At 38.7% G+C, this 24,029-nt stretch overlaps 1 protein-coding gene across 1 annotated transcript in view; it reads left to right on the top strand.

The window, feature by feature from the left end:
- Positions 1–24,029, top strand: part of CCDC30 (coiled-coil domain containing 30) — a 135,098-nt gene that overhangs the window by 13,658 nt on the left and 97,411 nt on the right. The window contains 4 exon segments of the mRNA XM_087446148.1: positions 1,190–1,343; positions 7,339–7,410; positions 12,827–12,942; positions 15,125–15,223. Coding sequence (XP_087302274.1) covers positions 1,190–1,343; positions 7,339–7,410; positions 12,827–12,942; positions 15,125–15,223 — 441 coding nt within the window.

Raw genomic sequence — 24,029 nt, 5'->3', positions numbered from 1 at the left:
TGGGGAAATGTTATTAAGAGCTAAATCCAGTGAATAAAGTATATATTGGGAATTTAACCATGGGAAGTGACCCAAGATAAATACATATAGATGAAACTATATATCATAGTATTATTTTCAATAGCAAAAATTAGAAACTACCAAAATACTTAAATGATCATGTAAATTATGTTGTACCCACTCTGAAATCTTATTTGGCCTTTAAAAATTATCATCATTGGGGCCGGCCCCATGGCGTGGTGGTTGACTGCGTGGGCTCCGCTGCTGGGGGCCCGGGTTTGGATCCCGGGTGCACACCAACGCACGGCTTGTCAGGCCATGCTGTAGTGGCATCCCAGGTAAAGTGGAGGAAGATGGGCACGGATACTAGCCCGGGGCCAGTCTTCCTCAGCAAAAAGAGGAGAATTGGGATGGATGTTAGCTCAGGGTTGATCTTCCTCACACACACAAAAAATCATTATAGAATCTGTACTGCTATGTGGAAAAACGTTCCTCATATAATGTTAAATGAAAAAGCCAGACAGAAACTTGCATGTAGATTGGGATTATGACTATGTAAAAATGTATGTGAATAAAAATACTGCGGGGAAATATACCAATATGCTAAAAGTGATTTTGTTATGCAGATGGTATTTTGGTTGTTTTCTTTGGAAAATTTTGTATAATGATTATATTTATATAAAATTCGTACATATTTTGGGGCTCAAAAGCAAAATATAACTGAGTCTGAATTTCTTAGTTAGCTTTTAAAATGCCTTGAAAATAATTGTAGAAAAGGATCTAAACATGATTTGAGCCTTGTTAAGTGTGTGCATGCCTTGAAATTAAATGAAATACTTTATGTGAAAGCATTTTATAAACTGTTTTTAACGTACCATATAAGTGAGGAGTATTTTCTCTCTTTTTTCCCAGATAATACTAATTTTTATGATTAAATTTCTATTTTTTATAATCATTTGTGTAATCTCTCATATATTAAGTTGAACCATATGAAATTGCATGTTCATAGGTCACAAACAATCAAATATCACCAATTTTATATGGTTCAACCTAATAAAAGCATTGCACATAAGTGAAATAGTCTTTTGCTGCTTTTCTTTATTGGCTTTCAAACTTGTATAGAAAATAGCACAATGTCATAAGAGTATATTTACATTTTGTTGTACTACTAATAATAGTTTTATTTCAGTCCCATAATGAAGACCTGGAAAAAGATGAGGTATCACAGAACTGCCTAGAGAGAGATGTGGAACAGGTAGCACAGAGGTTAGAAATGGCCCGTGAAGAGATCCAAAGGCTCACTGACGCGCTAGAAGGGAAGGAGAAAGAACAGAGTAAACTGGGTAAGCTGTGGTTACGGATCAATGTTTCCAACCATTTTTTAAGTGTAATGATCTTTCCTCAGGGTGGAACATGAGGACATTGAGAAAAAAATCTTTTAAGATAAACACATCAAAATCTGATAAACAGCTTCATTTTCTACAGTGTCCAGAAATTTTTATTGAAGCATAAGCATAACGTACCTACCAAAAAGTGTACACCTCCTATGTGTACACCTCCCAGCACCCCGGGAGCCCCCTTCATTCCTTCTCCCTGTGTCTACACTCTCTCCTCCCAAGAGTAACCACTCTCCTGACTTGTAGCACTCTTTCTGTCTTTGTCAGGCAATGTGCATGTTTAGTTCAGTGTTTCTCTCGTTCAGTCTTACGTTTGTGAGATTCATTCACGTTGTTGCATACAGCAGGAGTTTGGTCACTTTTGCTGTTTGCATAGTATTCCACTGAATAAACATACTACAGCTTATTTTATTTATCCGTGCCGCTGTTGATAGACATTTATGTTGTTTCCTGTGGTGGTCTATTCTGAACAGGGCTGCTATGAATTTCCTGGTCCTTCTCGACACATTTCTGTTGTGATAGACCTCAGAGTAGAATTATGGATCAAAGGGTTGTGGGTATGTTCTACTTTGGTGGATTACTGCCATACAGTCTTCCAAATAGTGGTATTAGTTTAACCTCTCCTCAGTTGTATAGGAGATTTTGCTTGCTCCATATTCTTTGTCAACACTTGGTATTGTCAGTCTTATTAACTTTACCTTTTCTGGTGAGTACGTAATAGTATTTAATTGTGGCTTTTATTTGCATTTCCCTGATGGCTAATGAAGTTGAAAACCTTTTCATATATTTGTTGTTGTTGTTGCTCATTTGGATATACTATTTTGTGAAGTTCCTGCTTAAGTCTTGTATATATTTTTCTATTGGATTGTATCTTTATGTTTTATTAATTTGTAGGAGTTCTTTATATATTCTGGATATGAACCTTTTGTTGGTTATAAACGTTATGTTGGTTTTTTTTTGCCATATAGAATTGCTAATATTTATCAAGTTGGGTTTAACATAGTTCTTTATGACTTCTGGGTTTTCATGTGTAAAGCCGTTTCTTTTTTTTAAAGATTTTATTTATTTATTTATTTATTTTCCCCCCAAAGCCCCAGTAGATAGTTGTATGTCGTAGTTGCACATCCTTCTAGTTGCTGTATGTGGGACGCGGCCTCAGCATGGCCGGAGAAGCGGTGCGTCGGTGCGTGCCCGGGATCCGAACCTGGGCTGCCAGCAGCAGAGTGCGCGCACTTAACCGCTAAGCCATGAGGCCGGCCCTGTAAAGCCTTTTCTACATCACTGCAAGGCTATTGAAAATTTTCACCTTGGGTTTTTTTTGTTTTTTTTTTTTTTACTGCTTTTATGGTTTCATTATTTATATTTCAATCTTTGCTTTATCTATAAATTATTTTAGTATAAAGCTTAAAATTTTTGTTATCCCCTTTCTTTTTTTTTTTTTTTTTTTTTTTTTATTTTATTTTTTCCCCCCAAAGCCCCAGTAGATAGTTGTATGTCATAGCTGCACATCCTTCTAGTTGCTGTATGTGGGACTCGGCCTCAGGATGGATGGAGAAGTGGTGCCTCGATGCGCACCCGGGATCCGAACCCAGGCCACCAGCATTGCAGCGCGTGCACTTAACCACCAAGCCACAGGGCCGGCCATGTTATCCCCTTTCTATATTTACATTCTGTGTAATGAATAAAGAAATTAGGCTGATTCTTTTTTCTTTTTTTTTTTTAATTTTTTATTTATTTATTTTTCCTCCAAAGCCGCAGTAGATAGCTGTGTGTCATAGCTGCACATCCCTCTAGTTGCTGCATGTGGGATGCGGCCTCAGCATGGCCAGAGAAGCGGCGCGACAGTGCGCGCCCGGGATCCGAACCCGGGCCGCCAGTAGCGGAGCGTGCACACTTAACCGCTAAGCCACGGGGCCAGCCCAGACTGATTCTTTTTCAAATGCAGTATATAGGTTACTTTAGGGACATATCTAAAAAATGTTACATTTAAAACAATAATGATTTTGCCAAATTGATTGTGAGATTAAAAACAAAGAGAGATGAGATTTTGTTATTAATGCATTTTTTTTTCTTTTTTTTTTTGTGAGGAAGATCAGCCCTGAGCTAACATCCATGCCAATCCTCCTCTTCGTTTTGCTGAGGAAGACTGGCCCTGGGCTAACATCTGTGCCCATCTTCCTCCACTTTATATGGGATGCCACCATAGCATGGCCTGACAAGTGGTGCATCGGTGCTCGCTCTGGATCCGAACGCGGGCCACCAGCTGCAGAGCGCTCACACTTAACTGCTATGCCACGGTGCCGGCCCCCATATTAATGCATTTTAAACAGTGAACACAAATGAACTTTTTGGAATGATGGAATTGTTCTACATCCCGATTGAGTTAGTCAGTACATAATTGTATACATTTGTTAAAATTCATCAAACTATATACTTAAAAGGATGAATTTTGCTGTACGCAAATCATATCTCAATAAACCCAATTAGAAAAAAAAAAAGAAATGTGGCCATGTGAGCATGATGAGAAGCAGTCTTTGCTACTTGCAATACAGAAGGAGAAAGGAAAAGCAGGACACCCATTACTCTTAGTCACATTTGGATACAACAGAACGCAGTCACATAGCAGCCTGTTTCGTCAGCAGTTGGTTGGTCTGGTACATCCTAACTATTAACAGAAAGGCCGTCTCCACAGTGAGTACACTAGGGGACTGTCGGGAAGCTGAATTAGCAAGTCCTTTTAAAATATCATATGTAGTATCCATGTGTACCCTGTGTGTGACTTCTTGAATCATTAATTTATAGCCAGAATTTATTTCCAGGTATATGTGTTATATGGTAGTGTTTCTCAAGTATTATCCTACTGTTTTCAACAAACTGACTCTCTTAAATGAAGGGCTTTATTTTAGTTTATTCTCTAGCTCTCTGTCTATCACATCCAAAAATTTGGATGAGAATGAAAAATTGTGGACAATAATAAGAATATTTTTCAAAAATAAAAAAGAATTCATGTCTAATATTTAGAGTATTCTTCAATAAATAAATTGCAAGAAAAAGATGAATTGTAAAAGATTTAAGGGAATTATTTACCAAATATAATGTATGGCCTTTACTAGATTCTGATTCGAACAAATTTTTAATATTTATGAAACGATTGGAAGTTTGAATACTTATTGGATATTTGTATTAAGGAATTATTGTTAAATTTCCTTATTCACACATAGTGGTATTGAATTGATGTTTAAAAGGATCCTTTTCTTTTAGAGATATATAGTGAAATATTTATGGATGGGGCCGGCCCCGTTGGTTAGCGGTTAAGTGCACGTGCTCTGCTGCTGGCGGCCTGGGTTCGGATCCCGGGCACGCACTGATGCACCGCTTCTCCGGCCATGCTGAGGCCACGTCCCACATACAGCAACTAGAAGGATGTGCAGCTATGACATACAACTATCTACTGGGGCTTTGGGGAAAATAAATAAATTAAAAAAAAAAAAATTGTGGATGAATGATATGAGGTCTGGGATTTGCTTCAAAATAATACAAGCCCATACCTCACACTTACACAAAATTAACTCAAAATGGATGCCAGAGCTAAATGTAAGAGTTAAAACTATAAAGCTCTTAGAAGAAAATATAGGAGTAAATCTTGATGATCTTGAGTTAGGCAATGATATGTTAGATACAACACCAAAAGCAAAAGTGATAAGAGAAAAATTAATAAGTTGGACTTAGTCAAAATTTAAAACTCCTATACTTCAAAAGACACCATCAAGAAAGTGAAAAGAGGGGCTGGCCCTGTGGTGTAGCAGTTAAGTGGGTTCGGATCCCGGGTGTGTACCGATGCACCACTTGTCAGGTGATGCTGTGGCGGCGTTCCATATGAAAAAGTGGAGGAAGATGGGCACAGATGTTAGCCCAGGGCCAGTCTTCCTCAGCAAAAAGAGGAGGATTGGGGGCCGGCCCAGTGGCGCAGGTGGTTAAGTGTGCGCGCTCCGCTGCGGTGGCCTGGGTCCGCAGGTTGGGATCCCGGGCGTGCACCGACGCACCGCTTGTCAAACCATGCTGTGGCAGCGTCAGATATAAAGTGGAGGAAGATGGGCATGGATGTTGGCCTAGGGCCAGTCTAACTCGGCAAAAAGAGGAGGATTGGCAGATGTTAGCTCAGGGCTGATCTTCCTCCCCCCCCAAAAAAAAAACAAGAGGAAGATTGGCGTGGATGTTAGCTCAGGGCTGATCTTCCTCAAAAAAAAAAAAAAAAAAAGACAACCCACAGACTGGGAGAAAATATTTGCAAATCATATGTTTGATACAGGACTTATGTCCAGAATATGTAAAGAATTCTTACATTTTCTTTTATATTATTATAAGAATTCTTTTATAATATTATAAAAAGACAGCCCCATTTAAAAATGAACAAAATATTTGAGTAGACATTTCCTTGAAGAAGATATATGAATAGCCAATAGGCACATGAAAAGATGCTCTACATCATGAGTCAGTAGGGAAGTGCAAATTAAAACTACACTGAGATACCACTTCACACTCAGTAGAATGGCTATAATGAAAAAGACAATGACAAGTGTTGGCAAGGATGTGCAGAAATTGGAACCCTCATACGTTGCTGATGGGAATGTAAAATGATGCAGACACTTTGGAAAACAACTTGGCAGTTTCTTAAGATGTTAAATGTAAAATTATCATGTGATCCAGCGATTCCACTTCGAACTATCTACCCAGGAGAAATGAAAATGCCTGTCCACACGAAGACTTGTATGTGAATGTTCAGAGCACTATTATTTACAGTAGCCAAAAGGTAGAAACGACCCAAGTGTCCATCAACTGGTGAATGGATAAACAAAATGTGGTGTAGCCATTCTGTGCAGAGAATAGTTAACATAGACAACCCGACACTGCTATCCTTAGAAAGTCCTGCCTATAGGGTTAGCCCTTGGCCAGCATCTGTGAACTTGGATTTTGGGAGGGTTCCTACCATTCCGAACTTATAATAGTGGTTCAGTGTGCCTAAACTATTTGTACAAACGATGTGGTTTATGCTAGAAACCTGCTTTCCTTCTGAGAGTCTGGAATTTTGGTACGTCCTAGACAGAAAGTGGTGTATATGTGACCAGCCCCCAATAAGAACTGTTGGCTCTGAGTCTCTAATAAACTTCCCTGCTAGACAACTTTTCATGTGTATTGTCAGATTGTTGCTGGAGAAAGGTGTGACTCTGCTGGGAGAAGACTCTTGGAAGCTCGAGCCTGATTTCCTCCGGACTTTGCCCCATGTACCTTTTCTGTGTGATTAGGAACAATCTCATATAAGATTCATGTTAGTCTCTTACTTCAGGGAGATTCCTCATCCTGACATTATAGGAGGCCTGCCAGGCCCGTGATGAGTAGACCACAGGAGGCAAAGTGATAAAACCTGGATTGGAGAACCCAAATCCAATCGACTCCAGTACCCCGTGTTCTTTCCCTATACCATTTTGCCTGATACAATTCTTGAATAGTACTGAAAGCTATTTCCTGAAATTTTACTATTTTGCTATTTCTAGCAACTACTGGCAAAATTTTAAATATTACTAATTGCAGGAATTACTTTTAAGTATTTCTGAGTGTAATTTCTTTTTACTAAACTGGTAGTACCATCCTTAGAAACTTCCAGCTGTTCCTGTTGTTTACATTGGTCCAAACTCTTCAGCATAGAGTCTGGTTAGGGAGACAGGGAAGGATTACAAGAAAGATTACGAGATCAGATGATCAGGGATAAGGATAAGTCTAGGGTGCAGTAGGAACACTAAGAGGGCAGTCTGGAAAAGCTTCCTGGAGGAGGTGACATTTATGCAGACACTCAAAAGGACAGCCATTAGAAAGAGAGTCATTTGAAATTTGATTATTAATCATCTGTTCCTTACACAAATATTTTGTTTCTTTTTTTTTTTAGATTCTGCACTTGAGAAGGCTCAACTAGAAATTGAGAAATTGAAAGAAAATTTGATAAAGCTGAAAGAAAATGGTGAGTCATTTTAGCAGATATAATGTTTAATAATAATACATTAAATAATAATAGATTCAATAATATTTGAAAATAATAACATTATTTAATAATTATGATACTACTACTACTACTGCTATTAATACTATTTCTACTACTATTACTACCACTTGTTGCTTACTGAGTAGTAGGTACTCTGCCAGGCACTTTATGTGCATTATCTCTAATTCTCACAACACTCCCAAATAATAAGTATTATTATTCCTATTTCATAGATAAAGAAACTGAGTCATGGCAAGGTTAAGTGAATTATCCAATAGCTATAAAACCTATATGTGTCTGACTCCAAAACCTGTGGTCAACACAAATAATACATATTTTACTGGGACCACCGAGATCAAGACACCTTATAATGCATTTAACCACACCTCACACGTTTGTTCACTGGGAAACCAATAGGCTTGGAATCAGTGGTGAATTAGTTAATCTGATTCTAGCTTGACTATGTAAAAATGCTACCAGTTTATAAATAATACAGTGAAATTTGAGTGTTGTAATGGTAGCAACTACAAAAATAATTTAAAATGTGTTTACTGGTTTTAAATAATTTTAAAATTAGATTTACCCTGTGATGTTGTGATTTATAACAAGAAATATGTATTTGGTCTTAGTCCAGTTCCTGGCACCAAGCTCCTAAAACTCTTGCAATTTCCTAAGTGATGAGAGAGATAAAGTTGTCTTTTGTTATGTTAATGAGGACTTTTGGAGAGCCCCTCGGTAACCAAAGGATGGCAGCTGGTTGCCAGGGGAGCCAACCATGTAATTAGAGGGTTGGAACTTTCAGTCCCACCCCCAACCTCCTCAACCCCCGCTCTCCCAACCCCCACTCTCCCACTCCCACCTCCACCTCCTGGGAAGGGAGAGGGCCTGGAAATTAAGTTTAGTCATCAATGGCCAATGATTTAATCAGTCATGCGTACGTAATGAAGCCTCCATAAAAACCCGAAAGGAGAGGGTTCAGAGAGCTTCCGGGTTGGTGAACACATGGAGATTTGGGGAGAGTGGTGCACTCAGGGAGGATGTGGAAGCTCTGCACCCCTTTCCCCATACCTTACCCTTATGCATCTCTTCCATCTAGCTGTTCCTGAGTTATATCCTTTTATAATAAACCTGTAATTTAGTAAGTAAAATGTTTCTCTGAGTTCTGTGAACTGCTCTAACAAGTTAATCGAACAAGGAGGGGGTCATGGGAACCTCTTGTGCTTGGCATCTGAAGTGGAGGGTAGTCTTGTTGGACTGAGCCCATAGCCTCTGGAATCTGATGCTATCTCCAGGTAGATAGTATCAGAATTTAGTTACATTGGAGGACACCTAGACCCCCACACATTATGATTGATGATCAGGATTTTTAACCCTCTTTTCAAAATTATATGAATACAATTATAAAATGAACACAGCTTTCTTGGCAATTGATAGAGCAAGTAAACAAAATCAGTAAGGATATAGAAGATCTAATAACACTACCAACCAACATGACCTAATTGATAATTACAGAAAACTCCACCAGAAGTATTACATTCTTTTCAAGTACTCATGGAAAGTTCACCAAGAGAGACCATCTGGGCCATAAAACAGATTTCTGCAGAAGAACTGAAATCATACAAATTATGTTCTCTGATCATAATAGAGTTAAACTAGAAAGCAATAACAGAAGTATGTTTAGAAAATCCCCAACTATTTTAAAAGATACTTCTAAATTGCCATGCTTTCAGAGAAAAAATTACAAGGGATATTACAAAATATTTTCTATGAATTTAACTTGAATGAAAATGAAAACACAACATATCAGTATTTGTGGGATGCAACTAAGTCAGTGCTTAGAGGGAAATTTATACCATTTAAAGCTTATGCCAGAAGTCAAGAAAGAACTCAAAATAATCTAAGATTCTACCTTGAAAACCGAGAGCAAATTAAATCCAAAGCAAGCAAAAAAAAAAAAAAAAAAAGGAGATATTAAAAATAAGAGTTGAAGTCAATAAAATTAAAAACAGAACCACAATAAATTAGTGGAACCAAGAGTTGGTTCTTTGGAAGGATCAAAAACATTGGTGAACTTCTAAATAGATTGTTTGTGAAAAAATGAGAGAAGATGCAAATTACTAATATAAGAAATGACAGAGAGAACCTTTCTATAGATCAAAAATATAATAAGGGAATATTTTGAGCAGCTTTATGACAATAAATTTGATGTCCTGGATGAGATGGATGCGTTCCTCGAAAGATACAAACCAGCAAACCTCACTCAAGAAAAATAGATAGCCCTAAATCTACCAAAGACACTGAATTTGTAGTTAAAAATCTTCCCACAAAGAAAATTCCAGGCTCAGATGGCTCTACTGGTGAATTCTAATGAAGTTTTAAGAAATAAATAATACTGATTTTACATAAACTCTTCCAGAAAATTGAAGAGTGAATACTTCCCAACTTTTAGGTGGTCAACATTACTTTGATAACAAAACCAAAGACATTACATTATCCTAATGACCATAGAAGAACTTGTAAAAGTACAGGGAGTAAGGAGTAACGTGTTGGGTGGTAAAATTAAATTCTGTTTATCTACAATTAATTGGCTAAATAAGCTACTGCACAGTGGATGCCTTGCATCTATTGATAAGAATGACATTAATTTACAGGCACTGACAGGAATAGATGTGGGTGATATGTTATCAAGTGAAAAAAGGAGGCTGTTGAGTAATACATGTGCTGTGAAGTCATTTTGGTTTTTATTTCCATGAGGGGTGTGTGTGTGTGTGTGTGTGTGTGTGTGTGTGTGTGTCCCCATGAGATTGCTGTGAGGTAGTACACACCCATATGGCAGTGAAGTTGTGAAGACACTGGAATAATTCTGTGTAAATTGTAAATAGCTGGTGCCCTGAGTCTTCCAAGTGTCTCCTTCCTACCCTGACTGTCCTAGCTCCTTCCAGCCCCTGGTCTTTGCAGCCACTGAAGGGATAATACTTGGCACAGCAAGATGTTCTCTAGAACTCGGCTCTAGAGCTATGTTCTAATAGGTGAGGGCCCGTGCTTCGCCAGTTGTTAAATACTTTTAATACAACACTTGTCTGTATGTTAGAATATGCATATGAAATTTTTTGAAGAATATTTACCAAGTATTATGTTATTTTGGGTCAGGATTGTGGATAAGGCTTGGATGAGAATATCCACTTTGAACATAAGTGTATACCTTGATGTTTTTTTTTAACAAAAAGCCTATATTCCATTTGTGACAAGCAAAACAATCCTGATTTTAGCGACCTATTTAAAATAAGCCACTATTCAACTGTATTTTTAAGATTTGTGAAAATTAAAAATACTGGCAACATCCAGTATGGGAAAATGGGCGGTATCACTGTGAGAATGTAACTTTGTACAATCTTTTTTATTTTTTTTTTCCTGAGGAAGATTTGCCCTGAGCTATCATCTGTGCCAGTATTCCTCTATTTTGTACATGAGTTGCCATCACAGCACGGCTGCAGATGAGTTGTGTAGGTCCGCGCCAGGAACCAAACCTGAGCTGCCAGAGCAGAGCATGCCGAATTTAACCACTAGGCCACGGGGCTGGCCCCTGTACAATCTTTTTGAAGGCTAATTTGGCAGTATCTATTAAATTTTTTAAATGCACATGTCCTCTGATCCAGCTATGCCATTTCTGGGAATTTATTTTTTGGAAAAAAGGTCATAAGTACCTAAAGATTGATGAACAAGGATAATGATTTTAGAATTGTTTACAAGAGTAAACATTGGCAGCAAACCTAAACCTTCATCTTTAGGGGAAAAGTGACACAAATTATGGCACATTTGGACAGTGACATACTGTGCAGAATAGAATGAGAGAATGGATTAAAAAATAGTTGTATATTAGTAAGATGGATTAAAGAGTAGAGAGGAACAAATTATTGATACAATGCAGATGAATCCCAAAAATATATATTGAGCAAAAGAAGCCTGACACAAAAAACATGTACATTGTAAGATTCCATTTATGTGAAAACCAAGAATAAGCAAAACTAGTCTATGACTAGTGATATCACTATGGTGATAAAAGTTAGAAAGTGGTTGTAGGGTGGGTGGGAGTGGAGAACTTACTGAAAAGGACGTGAGGGAACTTGATGGGGTGCTAGACGTGTTCTATATCTTTTTGGGGGGAAGTTCACAGGTATATAAAATAGTCAAAGTTTGTTGAACACTTAAGATATGTACATTATATTGTATATAAATTATTGTATTATTATTGTATATAAATTATTATATTGTACATAATTTGTACCTCAACTGAAAAATAGTTCCAAATGAGAAATGGAAAATGACTATAAGGGTTGTGCTATAAGGATATCTATGATATATTCACAAGTGGTAGAGTTGCAGTCAGTATTGTACAGCATTGTTTAAATTTTTAAAAAATTGCATAGGCAAAATGTAGAACAAATCTTGCCCTCCATGTGTGTGTATATATATATATATATATATATATGTGTGTGTGTGTGTGTGTGTGTGTGTGTATACATTGTGAATGATTTTTTTTCTCTTTGGTGTGTTTTCAGCGTTTTTCAAATTTAAAAAATTTATATACTAAGAAGGGAAAAAGAAGAGGGTAGTAAGGGAGAAAAAAGAAAAAATTAACACAAGTTAAAACAACATGCAGTGAAGAAGGAAAACAAAGGAGACTGTAAAGCAGCAAAAGAAAAATAAGAGAAACATAAGTGAAAAATGGCTAAAAAGAAACAGCTACAAATTCAGGAAAGTTACAGGCAGCAGGTTTGCACTATGGAAACTTTGATGAGTGCTAGAAAGAGCAGGTCTTAACGTGAGGTGCTGAACTGAGAGTGGATTGACATTCTATGGGCAGTAGTGCTACAGGCAGAAAGATGGTTTTGATGAATTAACTTGATTTCACTTGGAAAATCTGTCCATTCACTGCTCCTAGTCAGTACTTCAGTCATCCATGGGGGCCCTGCTGTTAATGAGTGGGAGAGAATATCTAGGAGTATATGAGGTGTGTAAGATAGATGGGACCACAAGGAAGCCAGGAAAATAATTTTCTCAGTCATTTAACTTTTAGAAGGTAGAGTCAACTGTTTTAAAATTCCAGGTCCTGGAAGAACTTCTATTGCTGGAAACACTGCACTCAAAAAGTCCAACTCATTAGTCTGGCATGAGAAATAAGAAACATTCCATTCTGTTTCGTTAGGTTGGTAGAATATTCTAGGGCTGGACTTCAGAGTCCAGCAGCTCTCCTTTGCAGAGAATTACATATACAGAGACAAGGTAGGACAAACAAGAAGGGCAGAAAATAGCATTTCCTTAGTTTTTAGAGTTAGTGCCCTCAAATTAAAACTTTGATTCAGTTGAGTAAACTGTGTTCCTCTCTCTGTTTTAGATTCGATTGACTTACAGAAAGCAAACGACCATAATCAGAGACTGGATGAGCAAATTCTGGCTTTAAGAAATCGGGTTCGATCACTTGACTCAGAAAAAAAAGTGCTTGGAGAAGTGGTAAGTTGTTTAGTTTAGTTTGTTCTTAGAATTTATTTAAATGTGCGTAGAATAACAATCAGCAGTAGAGCAACATAGAAATACATCACCCATTGGTCATTAGTGAGGACTGATACTGGTGGCGATAGCCTCCCAGGTGGATGCCGTACTTTGACCTGGATGCATTTTATCAGTATTTACATCTTATACATTTTAACTACCTTTGCTAAGTAGTAATGTTACTGCTATTGTGTCAATTTAGTATCTTTTCTTTTTTTAATTTAATTAATTAATTTATTTATTTTTCCCCCCAAAGCCCCAGTAGATACTTGTATGTCATAGCTGCACATCCTTCTAGTTGCTGTATGTGGGACGCGGCCTCAGCATGGCCAGAGAAGCCGTGCGTCGGTACACGCTCGGGATCCGAACCCGGGCCGCCAGCAGCGGAGTGCGTGCACTTAACCACTAAGCCACCGGGCCAGCCCTAGGATCTTTTCCTTTTAATACAGATTTAAATAATAGTTTATACTTAACACATTTACCAAATAGAAATTATTACTCTATTATATTGGATAAGTTTGAGATTATTAATACTAAACTCTTAGCTGTGTTACATTTTTGAACCATTTATTCTTAGCAATATATTGATTTTTAATATGTACTTCCAAGTTCTAGGTATATTATATGTCTCTTCAATTTTACTTTATATTCATTTCACAATCATATCTCTAGTGTCTAACAATGCTGGCATGTATGCTAAGTGCTCAAGAAATTTTGTTGCAAGAATGAATAAATACCCATTGGGATAGCTATTATCAAAAAATAGAAAATAACAAATGTTGATGAGGGTGTGGAGAAATTGAAACCCTTGTGCATTGTTGGTGAGAATGTAAAATGGTACAGCCACTGTGGAAAACAGTATGGCACTTCCTTAAAAAAGTAAGCATAGAATTACCTTATGATCCAGCAATTCTGCTTCTGGGTATATACTCAAAAGAATTAAAGCAGGGACGCTAAGGGATATTTGTATGTTTAGGTTCATAGCAGTGTTATTCACAATAGCCAAAAGGTTGAAGCAACCCAAGTATCCATTGATGAATGAATGGATAAACAAAATGTATATATATACAATGGAATATTATTCGCCCTTGAAAAGAAAAGAAATTCTGACATATGCTGCAACATGGATGAAGCTTGAAGACATTATGCTAATTGAATAAGCAAGTCACGAAAAGACAAATAGTATATGATTCCACTTAAATGAGGTACCTAAGGTAGTCAAAATCTTAGAGACAAAAAGTAGAATGGTGGTTGCCTGGGGCTGGGTTGAAGAGCAGAATGAGGAGTTATTGTTTAATGGATGTAGAGTTTGAATTTTGCAAGATGCAAAGAATTCTGGAGATGGATGGTGGTGATGGTTGCACAATAGTGTGAATGTGCTTAATGCTACTGAACTGTACACTTAAAAATGGTTAACATGGTAAATTTTGTTATGTGTATTTTATCCTAATTTAAAAAATGCAATCATAAGAATGAATAAACAAATAAGGACTGTTCAAGTTGTTTTAGTCTTTGTAAATTTATGTATCTAATACTGATATGTATTTATATGTTCAATATATATGTATATATAAGTGTATGTATACGTATATATATGTTTTTTTGTGTGTGTGTGAGGAAGATCAGCCCTGAGCTAACATCCGTGATAATCCTCCTCTTTTTGCTGAGGAAGACCGGCTCTGAGCTAACGTCTATTGCCAATCCTCCTTTTTTTTTCTTCCCCAAAGCCCCAGTAGATAGCTGTATGTCATAGTTGCACATCCTTCTAGTTGCTGTACGTGGGATGCGGCCTCAGTATGGCTGGAGAAGCGGTGCGTTGGTGCGCACCCGGGATCCGAACCCGGGCTGCCAGCAGCAGAGTGCGTGCACTTAACCGCTAAGCCACGGGCCGGCCCACATATATATATGTTTATGCAAGATAAAGTTCAGGACGGATACATCCCAAACAGTGTTATTTCTGAAAAGGAGAAAAGGATTGTGGGGTAAGGTTATGGGAAGGAAAATATCACTTTTTACTCTATATTCCTGTGTGGTGTTTGAATTTTTTACATGAAGAATGTATTCATGTATTATGTGTATATTTTAAAAACAAAGCAACGCGCCCCCCAATAACTTTTGTATTTAAAATACTTTTGTATTTAAGGTTGAGAGACTTAAAGGAGAGATTAGTGAATCTCAAAAGAATAAGCAAGCTGGAAACCTCTCCCCTGGAAAAACGGTGGGTGCTGAACAGAGAGTACAGGTATGGTTCAAGTTCTGTTCTTTCTGATTTCTCATTTTTAAGTGAGTCGTGTTTGTACAGAGTACACCAGAGCAGTGAGTGCTGATCATCTGCTCCTCTCTTCTTATTGTCTGTATGTTTCTATGGCTCACCAGTTAGAGTGGAGGAAGAAATTGGGGTACGTGGGATGTGTTTCTGTTCGCTTCTTCTCCACAGGGAGCAATTAATATGAAGAATATAATGGATTGTATCCTTAAAGAAAAAGAGAATCGGGGGCCGGCCTGGTGGCGCAGCCGTTAAGTGCGCGCACTCCACTGCAGCGGCCTGGGCACGGATGTTAGCCCAGGGCCAATCTTCCTCAAGAAAAAAGGGGAGGATTGGCAGCGGATATTAGCTCAGGGCTAGTCCTCCTCACACACACACACAAAAATTACATAAAAAAAAAGAAAAAGAGGGCCGGCTCCGTGGCTTAGCGGTTAGGTGCGCGTGCTCTGATGCTGGCGGCCCGGGTTCGGATCCCAGGCACGCCCCAAGGCACCACTTCTCCGTCCAACCCGAGGCCGAGTCCCACGTACAGCAACTAGAAGGATGTGAACCTACGACATACAACTATCTACTGGGGCTTTGGGGGGAAAAAATGAATAAATAAAATCTTTAAAAAAAAAAAAAAAAAAAAGAAAAAGAGAATCTTACAAAGATAGAACCAATTAGAGCATTTTTAATCATCAGAATGGAGTTGATTTATAGAATCAATCAATGGTGGGGGAGTGGGGAGTAAGAACCACACTGAATGTAATAAAATATCGTAGAGAACAAGTATGGTTCAGGCTCCAGTGTGTACAGTGTCCAGTCTTTTCAGCATGATCAGCCTCTGAAGTAGTGAGCAAAGTGATCAAACACAAGACAGATGGAAGCAACAGCCGTGTGTTTTAGATAGGGCTGTTTCAGACATTCAGGTCAAGGAGCTAGACTGCTTTGGGGTAGCCTTTCCTCTCACACACCTAAGATGAGTGACATCCCTTGTTGCTGAGGGCTCTCCTTCACCAGAGCTTTTTTTACTTTTAACTCCTTGGGCCCTATGCCCCAGACCTCTTAGACCTCAAGGAAACTAGAGCCACTGGATTTCCTGGCTCTCCACCCAAGGAACTAGTATCCTTCTTGTCTTCCAAAACCACTTGTAGGTAAATAATGTATTTCTGTGGGAAGGAAGGAAGGAAGGAAAGAAAGAAGGAATTTCCAGGCAGGACTTCAGTAACTTTTACCAAAATTATTCCCAAAGAACCTAGTGGTGCTCTAATTTAAAGGAAGTTGATTTATTAATACCCATTTTTATTAGTTGCTTATTTATCCTTTCAGTATTTCTTTACTCTAATACAAGCAATTTGAATATTTATTCAGATTTCCTCCTTTCTTAGTTTCTTTTTTTTTTTTTTTTTAACTAAAATGTTCATGGAGATCTTTGCATAACATACAGAGAGATCTTCCTCATTCTTTAGAGCAGTCTAGCATTCTATTGTGTGGATGCATTGTAATTTATTTAACCAGGCTCCTGTTGATGGACACTTGGGTTGTTTCCAGTCTTGTACGTATATATATAGGTGTTTCTGTAGGATAGAGTCACAGAAATGGGATTGTGGGGTTAGAAGGTAGATGCATTTATAATTTTGGTAGATATTGCCAGATACTACTCAGTGGAAATTGTACCATATTCCTCTCCCATCGGCCATGTATGAGAAAGCCAGTTTCTTAAAAAATTCACCAACTGAATGTATTGGCAAACTTTTGTATTTTTACTAAATGATAGGTGAGAGTCAGTATCTCAGTGTAGTTTTTTTTTTTTTTAATTTTTTGTTTATTGCAGTAACATTGGTTTATAACATTGTATAAATTTCAGGTGTACATCATTATACTTTTATTTCTGCATAGATTACATCATGTTCACCACCCAAATACTAATTACAACCCATCACCACGCACATGTGCCGAATTATCCCTTTCACCCTCCTCCCTCCCCCCTTCCCCTCTGGTAACCACCAATCCAATCTCTGTCCCTATGTGTTTGTTTATTGTTGTTGTTATCTACTACTTAATGAAGGAAATCATACGGTATTTGACCTTCTCCCTCTGACTTATTTCACTTTGTATAATACCCTCAATGTCCATCCATGTTGTCACAAATGGCTGGATTTCATCATTTCTTATGGCTGAGTAGTATTCCATTGTGTATATATACCACATCTTCTTTATCCATTCGTCCCTTGATGGGCACTTAGGTGGCTTCCAAGTCTTGGCTATTGTGAATAACGCTGCAGTGAACACAGGGGTGCATGTATCTTTACGCATTGGTGTTTTCATGTTCTTTGGATAAATACCCAGCATTGGAATAGCTGGATCATATGGTAGTTCTATCCTTGATTTTTTGAGGAATCTCCATACTGTTTTCCATAGTGGCTGCACCAGTTTGCACTCCCACCAGCAGTGTATGAGAGTCTCCTTCTCTCCACATCCTCTCCAACACATGTTGTTTCCTGTCTTGTTAATTATAGCCATTCTGATGGACGTGAGGTGATATCTCATTGTAGTTTTGATTTGCATTTCCCTGATAGTTAATGATTTTGAACATCTTTTCATGTGTCTGTTGGCCATCTGTATATCCTCTTTGAAGAAATGTCTGTTCAGGTCTTTTGCCCATTTTTTAATTGGGTTGGTAGTTTTTTTGTTGTTGAGATGCATGAGTTCTTTATATCTTTTGGAGATTAAGCCCTTATCAGATGTATGGTTTGCAAATATCTTCTCCAAATTGCTAGGTTGTCTTTTCGTTTTGTTGATGGTTTCCTTTTCTGTGCAAAAGCTTTTTAGTTTGATGTAGTCCCATTTGTTTATTTTTTCTCTTGTTTCTCCTGCCTGGTCAGACATGGTGCTTGAAAATATGTTGCTAAGACCGATGTCGAAGAGCGTACTGCCTATGTTTTCTTCTAGAAGTTTCATAGTTTCAGGTCTTACATTCAAGTCTTGAATCCATTTGGAGTTAATTTTTGTGTATGGTGTAAGGTAAGGGTCTACTTTCATTTTTTTGCATGTGGCTATCCAGTTTTCCCAACACCATTTGTTGAAGAGACTTTCTTTTCTCCATTGTATGTCCTTGGCTCCTTTGTCAAAGATTAGCTGTCCATAGATGTGTGGGTTTATTTCTGGGCTTTTGATTCTATTCCATTGATCTGTGTGTCTGTTCTTATGCCAGTACCATGCTGTTTTGGTTACTATAGCTTTGTAGTCTATTTTGAAATCAGGGAGTGTGATACCTCCAGCTTTGTTCTTTTTTCTCAGGATTCCTTTAGCTATTCGGGGTCTTTTGTTGTTCCATATAAATTTTAGGATTCTTTGTTCTATTTCTGTGAAAAATGTTGTGGGAACTTTGATAGGGATTGCATTGAATCTATAGATTGCTTTAGGAAGTATGGACATCTTAACTATGTTAATTCTTCCAATCCAAGAGCACGGAATATCTTTCCATTTCTTTGTTACTTCTTCAATTTATTTCAGCAGTGTTTTATAGTTTTCCATGTACAGCTCTTTCACCTCTTTGGTTAAGTTTATTCCTAGATATTTTATTCTTTTTGTTGCAATCGTAAATGGGATGGTATTCTTTTTTTTTTTTTTTTTTTTATAATTTTATTTATTTTTTTTCCCCCCCAAAGCCCCAGTCGATAGTTGTATGTCATAGCTGCACATCCTTCTAGTTGCCGTATGTGGGACGCGGCTTCAGCATGGCCGGAGAAGCGGTGCGTCAGTGCGCGCCCGGGATCCGAACCCGGGCTGCCAGCAGCGGAGCGCGCGCACTTAACCGCTAAGCCACGGGGCCGGCCCTGGGATGGTATTCTTAATTTCTCTTTTTGCTACTTCATTGTTAGTGTATAGAAATGCAACTGATTTTTGTATGTTGATTTTGTATCCTGCAACTTTACCGTATTCGTTTATTACTTCTAAAAGTTTTCTGGTGTATTCTTTAGGGTTTTCTATATATAAAATCATGTCATCTGCAAACAGTGACAGTTTCACTTCTTCCTTTCCAATTTGGATCCCTTTTATTTCTTTCTCTTGCCTGATTGCTCTGGCTAGGACTTCCAGTACTATGTTAGATAGGAGTGGTGACAGTGGGCATCCTTGTCTGGTTCCTGTTCTTAGAGGGATAGCTTTCAGTTTTTCACCATTGAGGATGATATTAGCTGTGGGTTTCTCATATATGGCCTTTATTATGTTGAGGTACTTTCCTTCTATACCCATTTTATTCAGAGTTTTTATCATAAATGGATGCTGTATCTTGTCAAATGCTTTCTCTGCATGTATTGAGATGATCATGTGATTTTTATTCTTCATTTTATTAATGTGGTGTATTATGTTGATTGATTTGCGAATGTGGAACCATCCCTGCATACCTGGAATAAATCCCACTTGATCATGGTGTATAATCTTTTTAACATATTGTTGTATGCGATTTGCTGGTATTTTGTTGAGGATTTTTGCATCAATGTTCATCAGTGATATTTGCCTGTAATTTTCTTTTTGTGTGTTGTCCTTGTCTGGTTTTGGTATCAGGGTAATGTCAGCTTTGTAGAATGAGTTAGGGAGCTTCCCCCCCCCCTCAATTTTTTGGAAGAGTTTGAGAAGGATAGGTATTAAGTCTTCTTTGAATGTTTGGTAGAATTCACCAGGGAAGCCGTCTGGTCCTGGACATTTATTTTTGGGGATGTTTTTGATTACTGTTTTGATCTCCTTACTGGTGATTGGTCTATTCAAATTCTCTACTTCTTCTTGATCCAGTTTTGGAAGGTTGTATGATTCTAAGAATTTATCCATTTCTTCCAGATTGTCGAATTGGTTGGCATATAGCTTTTCATAGTATTCTCTTATAATCTTGTGTATTTCTGAGGTGTCTGTTGTAATTTCTCCTCTTTCATTTCTGATTTTACTTATTTGTGCCTTCTCTCTTTTTTTCTTGGTGAGTCTAGCTAAAGGTTTGTCAATTTTGTTGATCTTTTCAAAGAACCAGCTCTTGGTTTTATTAATTTTTCTATTGTTTATTTAGTCTCTATTTCATTTCTTTCTGCTCTAATTTTTATTATTTCCCTTCTACTGATTTTGAGCTTTGTTTGTTCTTCTTTTTCCAGTTCCTTTAGGTGCATTGTTAGATTGTTTATTTGAGATTTTTCTTGTTTGTTGAGATAGGCCTGTATTGCTATAGACTTCACTCTTAGAACCGCTTTTGCTGTATCCCATAAATTCTGGCATGTTGTATTTTCATTTTCATTTGTCTCCAGGTATTTTTTGATTTCTTCTTTGATTTCTTCGTTGACCCAGTCGTTGTTCAGTAGCATTTTGTTTAATCTCTACGTATTTGTGGCTTTTCTGATTTTCTTCATATAGTTGATTTCTAGTTTCATACTGTTGTGGTCAGAAAAGATGCTTGGTATTATTTCAGTCTTCTTAAATTTATGAAGGCTTGTTTTGTGGCCTAATATGTGATCAATCCTGGAGAATGTTCCATGTGCATTTGAAAAGAACGTGTATTCTTCGGTTTTTGGATGGAATGCTCTGTATATATCTGCTAGGTCCATCTGTTCTAGTGTGTCATTTAAGGCCAGTGTTTCCTTATTGATCTTCTGTTTGGATGATCTATCCGTTGGTGTGAGTGGAGTGTTAAAGTCCCCTACTATTATTGTGTTACTGTCTATTTCTCTTTTTATGTCTGTTAATAATTGCTTTATATATTTAGGTGCACCTACATTGGGTGTGTAGATATTTACAAGTGTTATATCCTCTTGTTGGATTGTTCCCTTGATCATTATGTAATGCCCTTCTTTGTCTCTTTTTACAGTTTTTGTTTTAAAGTCTATTTTGTCTGATATGAGTAATGCTACCCCAGCTTTCTTTTCATTGCCATTTGCATGGAGTACCTTTTTCCATCCCTTCACTTTCAGTTTGTGAGTGTCTTTAGGTCTGAAGTGTGTCTCTTGTATGCAGCATATATGTGGGTCTTGTTGTTTTATCCAATCAGCCACCCTATGCCTTTTAATTGGAGCATTTAGTCCATTGACGTTTAAAGTAGCTATTGATAAGTATGTACTTACTGCCATTTTTTAACTTTTTTTTTCTCAGTGTTTTAGTAGTCCTTTTCTGTTCCTTTCTTCTTCTATGCAGAATTGATGGTCTCTTTAGTTTGACCTCTGTCTGAAAGCTCTACTCTTTAACTCCCCTCCTCCCTCCTTTTATGTTTTTGATATCATATCTAACCTCTTTTTTGTGCATTTGTATCCATTACCCTCATATCACGGAAATAGATAATTTTTCGTATTTGTGGTCTTCTCTTTTCCCCTTAAATCAGTTCCTTTAATGTTTCTTGTAGCACTGGTTTCTTGGTGACAAACTCCTTTAATTTTTGCTTGTCTGGGAAATTTTTGAGCTCTCCTTCCATTTTGAATGATAACCTTGCTGGGTAGAGTATTCTTGGCTGTAAGTTTTTTCCTTTTAGCACTTTAAATATATCGTGCCACTCTCTTCTAGCCTGTAAGGTTTCTGCTGAGAAGTCAGCTGATAGCCTTATGGGGTTTCCTTTGTATGTAACTTGACTTTCTCTTGCGGCTTTTAGGATTCTCTCTTTATCTTTAATTCTGGACATTTTGATTATGATGTGTCTTGGTGTGGGCCTCTTTGGGTTTATCTTGTTTGGGGCTCTCTGTGCTTCCTGTACCTGGGTGTCTGTTTCCTTCCTTAGGTTAGGGAAGTTTTCATCTATTATTTCTTGAAATAGATTCTCTGCCCCTTTGTCTCGCTCTTCTCCTTCCAGGATATCTATAACATGGATGTTAGTGCTCTTGATGTTGTCTCAGAGGTCCCTCAGACTGTCCTCACTCTTTTTAATTCTTTTCTCTTTTACCTGTTCAGCTTGGGTAATTTCTTCTAGTCTTTCGTCCAGCTCGCAGATCCGTTCTTCTGTATCCTCTACTCTGCTTTTGAGTCCCTCTAGTGAATTTTTCATTTCCAGTATTGTATTCTTCATTTCTGATTGGTTCTTTTTTATATCTTCCATTTCTTTGTTGACATTCTCACTGAGTTCATCTGTTCTTCTCCCCAGATCGGTGAGCATCCTTAACGCTCTTTGTTTGAACTCTCTGTTGGGTAGGTTGCTCATTTCTGTTTCACTTAGTTCCTTTTCTGGGGTTTTGTCCTGTTCCCTTACTTGGAATGTATTCCTTTGCCTACTCATTTTACCTCTTTCCCTGTGCTTGTGTCTACATATTAGGTAGGTCAGCTACGTCTCCTGCTCTTGGATAGGTGACCTTATGTAAGTGATGCCTTAGGAGGCCTGCAGTGTGCTTCCCTCAGTTCTCAATGTTCCAGCGGTGACCCCTATGTGGGCTACGTGTGTCCTTCTGTTATGGCTTGTTTACTCTCCCTGTAGGTGCCCAGGGAGGCCGAGTTATGTTCCTGGCTAGCTGTTGTAATGTTCAGCTGTTTGTAGTTGTTGTGGGCCCTTCAGTCTCTTTATCAGGTGTGGGGAGCCCCAGCGCATTTGGCTGCAAGTTCTAATACCACATTTGTCTTCCAGTATTTCTTATAAGTGAGTAGGCCCCCAGCATGGCAGGTTGTTAGGCTCAGGGGCTTGCAATTGCTATAAGCCTCCAGCCTTTAGGTCTCTTGTCAGCTGTCTGAGGATTGCAGCTGGGTGGGGCTGGTCTCAGGCTCAGGAACATCCAATTGTTTCAGGCTTTGGAAGGTCGGGCAAACCTCCTATGTGGGTCTTTGAGAAGCACAAGTCTTCTGCAGCTGACAAGCCCTGGCGCCCACAGGTCCACACACACAGTCAACACAGTCCTGCCCCGTGTGCGAGACCCGACCTCCTGAAGCAGACCCAGTCTCTCCACTGTGGGAGCCCCACACACTCCACCACCGCCCCACACTCTCCACTCACTCCTTGTGCACACCCTGCCCCACTGAAGTCGGCTCAGTTGCCAGGCTGCAGAGAATCCAGTCACCAATCTATGTAGGCCCACAAGTTGCCTGAGGGCTTGTTGTTGGCTGGGGCCAGTCTCTAGGGTGGGTTGCCTGCCCTGGCTGAGCTGGATTAAATCCATGCTCTAGTGGGTGAGGCAGACCCTGGGCTAGCAGGCCTCAGGGAGAACTCCAATGGCGTCTGTGTCAGCACGCCCACACCAGGCCACAACAATGGCTGCTGCTGATGTCCCAGTCCCTGGAGAGGTCTCACCTTTCACCCAGATGCGCTCAGGGCCTATTAGGTGAGTCTCTTTTCACTAAAGCACTGTGCACCTTTCTTTCTGGTGATTTTAGGTTGCTTTGTGAAATGGGTGAGTTTGCGCGTGGGCCCTGTAAGAGCCGGTTTTAATTTCTTTGTGAACCAGCTTTTCTGGGGGTACTCCCCAATGTTTTAGTAGCAGGCAAAGTCAGATATTATGCCACTCGTCTCCATTGTGCTGGGTCCACAAAATGCCCCCAGCAGGGGTGCTCCCTAGCTCAGGGCCCCGCTCCTCCAGGGAGGGCTGCGTACCTTTGGGCTGCTCCTGGGCAGCGGTGAGGCGCTGTGGCTTGTGAAGGCGGCGTTTTTCCTCTCCAGAAGGGAGTTTCTGCCTCTTCTACCTCAGTTAGGATTGTCCGTTGTTGCAGGAGTTCCTCTTATCCAGTTTTCAGTTCTGTGTCAGGTGTAATTTTTCCATGAGTAGTTGTAAATTGGCTGTGTCAGCAGAAGGAGGTGAGTTCAGAGTCTGCCTAAGCCGCCATCTTGACTTCCTCCTCATACAACATTCCTCAGCGT

Source organism: Ceratotherium simum, chromosome 22 (genome assembly GCF_057802395.1).
Source record: "Ceratotherium simum simum isolate JZ-2026a chromosome 22, ASM5780239v1, whole genome shotgun sequence".
Lineage (NCBI taxonomy): Eukaryota > Metazoa > Chordata > Mammalia > Perissodactyla > Rhinocerotidae > Ceratotherium > Ceratotherium simum.
This window is presented reverse-complemented; position numbering and strand designations above follow the sequence as displayed.